Below are 2,500 nucleotides of genomic sequence, written 5' to 3'. Positions count from 1 at the left end.
GTTCTCCTCCCCCTTGACAACTTCCAACCGATAACGATGAGAGAATGCGTACACGTAATCGCCACTGACAGAAGAAAACAAGAAAACCCTAGAAGACACTAGAGGCCTTCTTCCTAGACGCCGACCTTCTCAGAAGACGCCGCGGAGGAAAGAGAGAGAGAGAGAGACGACCATCTGCCTCCACCAAGACCGCCTCATCGTCCCCTTCCCACTTTTTTTCCCAATTCTCCTTCTAAAAAAAACGGGAAACCAAAAAGAAAAACAGAATGGCCACTCTCCGCCCCCCCATTCCTTCCCTAAGAGAGAGAGAGAAAGAGAAATCTAAAAACCCTCCGTTCGTGGTCTTAGTCGAACGATCAGTCGGTGATGTTTGGGTTCGTGTAAGAGAAATCCTTGAAGGCGGTTTGGTCCATCGTCGACAGGATACTCTCGTCCAGGGGCGTGATGGCCGCCTGCCGTTTGGTGAAGAGGGGGTCGAAGTACTGCACGTCCAGAATGTGTCTCTGTGGAAGGGAACGAGAGCAATTAGGGAGTGAAGAGATGAATTTGCTATTGAAAAGAATGATCTATCCATCTGTCTATCTGTCTTTATGTTTATCTATCTCTCTGTCTCTCTATCTATCTGCTTATCTATTCATCTGTCTGTCTATCTATTTTCTATTTATCTGTCTAATTATCTATTTATCTGGCCTTTCTATCTCTATATACATATGTGTCAGTGTGTTTGTGTGTGCGTGTGCGTGCGTGCGTATGTGCGTACGTGTGTGTGTGTGCATATCAGAGTAACCAGTTTTTCCTCAAATTATAAACCCAACGCAATAAAACCAGAAACTTCAGAAAATAAACTTTTACAAACCCATCACGTAACAGGAAACTAGTTATAGTGAAATGTCAAACGTGAAAAAATATATATTGCTTGAAACCCATATACAGTATTTCTACGGCGATACGAAGATGGCCTCCAGTGACCGCTTCCGAAAAATCCAAGAAAAGAAATTTGATCTGAAGTTTCTATAACATTTCGGATAAAGTAACAGGAGAATGTACAGCCTATTTACACTTTCTCTCTCTCTCTCTCTCTCTCTTTCTCTCTCTCACACACACACACACACACACACACACACACACACACACACACACACACACACACACACACACACATATATATATATATATATATATATATATATATATATATATATATATATATATATATATATATATATATATATATATATATACATATATATATATATATATATATATATATATATATATATATATATATATATATATATATATATATATATATGTATATATATATATATATATATATATATATATATATATATATATATATATACATATATATGTATGCATGTATATACAAAGAAGCAGATAAAGGTCAATTGAAAGGCCAGCGGGCAGGAGGGAGGGAGCGAATGAGGCGCAGAATGATAAATGATAAAGGCGACGGACACGGAGACAGGAAGAGGAAGAGCAAATAAGTGAAGCAAAATGAAGCTTGATTGATAGGAGAAGGACGAAGCACAAACAACGTAAGGAGGGGATGGGGAGGAAGGGAGGGAGGAAAGAGGGGAGGGGGGGAGGGAGGAGGAAAGAGGGGAGGGAGGAGGGAGGAGGAAAGAGGGGAGGGAGGAGGGAGGAAGAAAGAGGGGAGGGAGGAGGAAAGAGGGGAGGGAGGAGGGAGGAGGAAAGAGGGGAGGGAGGAGGGAGGAGGAAAGAGGGGAGGGAGGAGGGAGGAAAGTGGGGAGGGTGTGAGGTAGACGGAAAGAGGGGAGGGAGGAGGGAGGAGGAAAGAGGGGAGGGAGGGAGGAGGAAAGTGGGGAGGGTGTGAGGTAGACGGAAGAGCGGGGGCGTCAGAGGTATCAGCGTGCATGTAAATGGGGAGGCTGGGAGGTGAGCAGAACAGCCTGTGGGGAGGGTTGGGGACGAAGGGACGGAGAGGGAGAATAGCCGAGGATGATGGAAGGGATGGAGATGGAGAAGAATTGAAAGAGAGAGAGAAAAAAGAGGAAAGAAAGAGGGGTATATTGGCAGAAAAGTAGAGAAAAAGGAAAGAAAGAAAGAAAGAAAGAGAGGGTTATATTGATAGAAACGTAAAGAAAATGGAAAGAAAAGAAAGAAAGAGAGAATGATAATAATAGGAGAATAGATAAAATAAAAGAAAAAAAGAGGAAAAGAGATGAGGATAATAATAGGAAAGCAGAGAAAAGAAGAAAGAAAATAATAATGAGAGAGAAAATAATATGAGAAACGAAAGAAAGAGACGCAGTGACAGGAGAAACAAAGAAATTGCGAAGAAAGAAGAGAAGATAACAAAAGCAGAGAAAAGAAGAAAAGGTCGACAACATAGAGAAAAAAAGAATAGACGATAATAATGATAATAAGACACCAAAGAAGACCAAAGGAAAGACGAAATGACATCAAAGCAGGAGATTATAGAAGGCGAGAATAGAGAAGAGAGAAGGATGGTGAT

General features: G+C 41.3%; 1 protein-coding gene across 1 annotated transcript in view; it reads right to left on the bottom strand.

Moving 5' to 3' along the window:
* The window catches only part of LOC113820367 (uncharacterized), a 137,536-nt gene that overhangs the window by 2,649 nt on the left and 132,387 nt on the right, over positions 1 to 2,500 (bottom strand). The window contains exon 9 of the mRNA XM_070129272.1: positions 1 to 503. This exon is cut by the window's left edge and continues 2,649 nt beyond it. Within this exon, the coding sequence (XP_069985373.1) occupies positions 357 to 503 (147 nt within the window). The 3' untranslated portion in view covers positions 1 to 356. The remainder of the gene's footprint in view (positions 504 to 2,500) is intronic.

This window comes from Penaeus vannamei, chromosome 13, assembly GCF_042767895.1.
Source record: "Penaeus vannamei isolate JL-2024 chromosome 13, ASM4276789v1, whole genome shotgun sequence".
In the NCBI taxonomy this organism is placed as follows: domain Eukaryota; kingdom Metazoa; phylum Arthropoda; class Malacostraca; order Decapoda; family Penaeidae; genus Penaeus; species Penaeus vannamei.
This window is presented reverse-complemented; position numbering and strand designations above follow the sequence as displayed.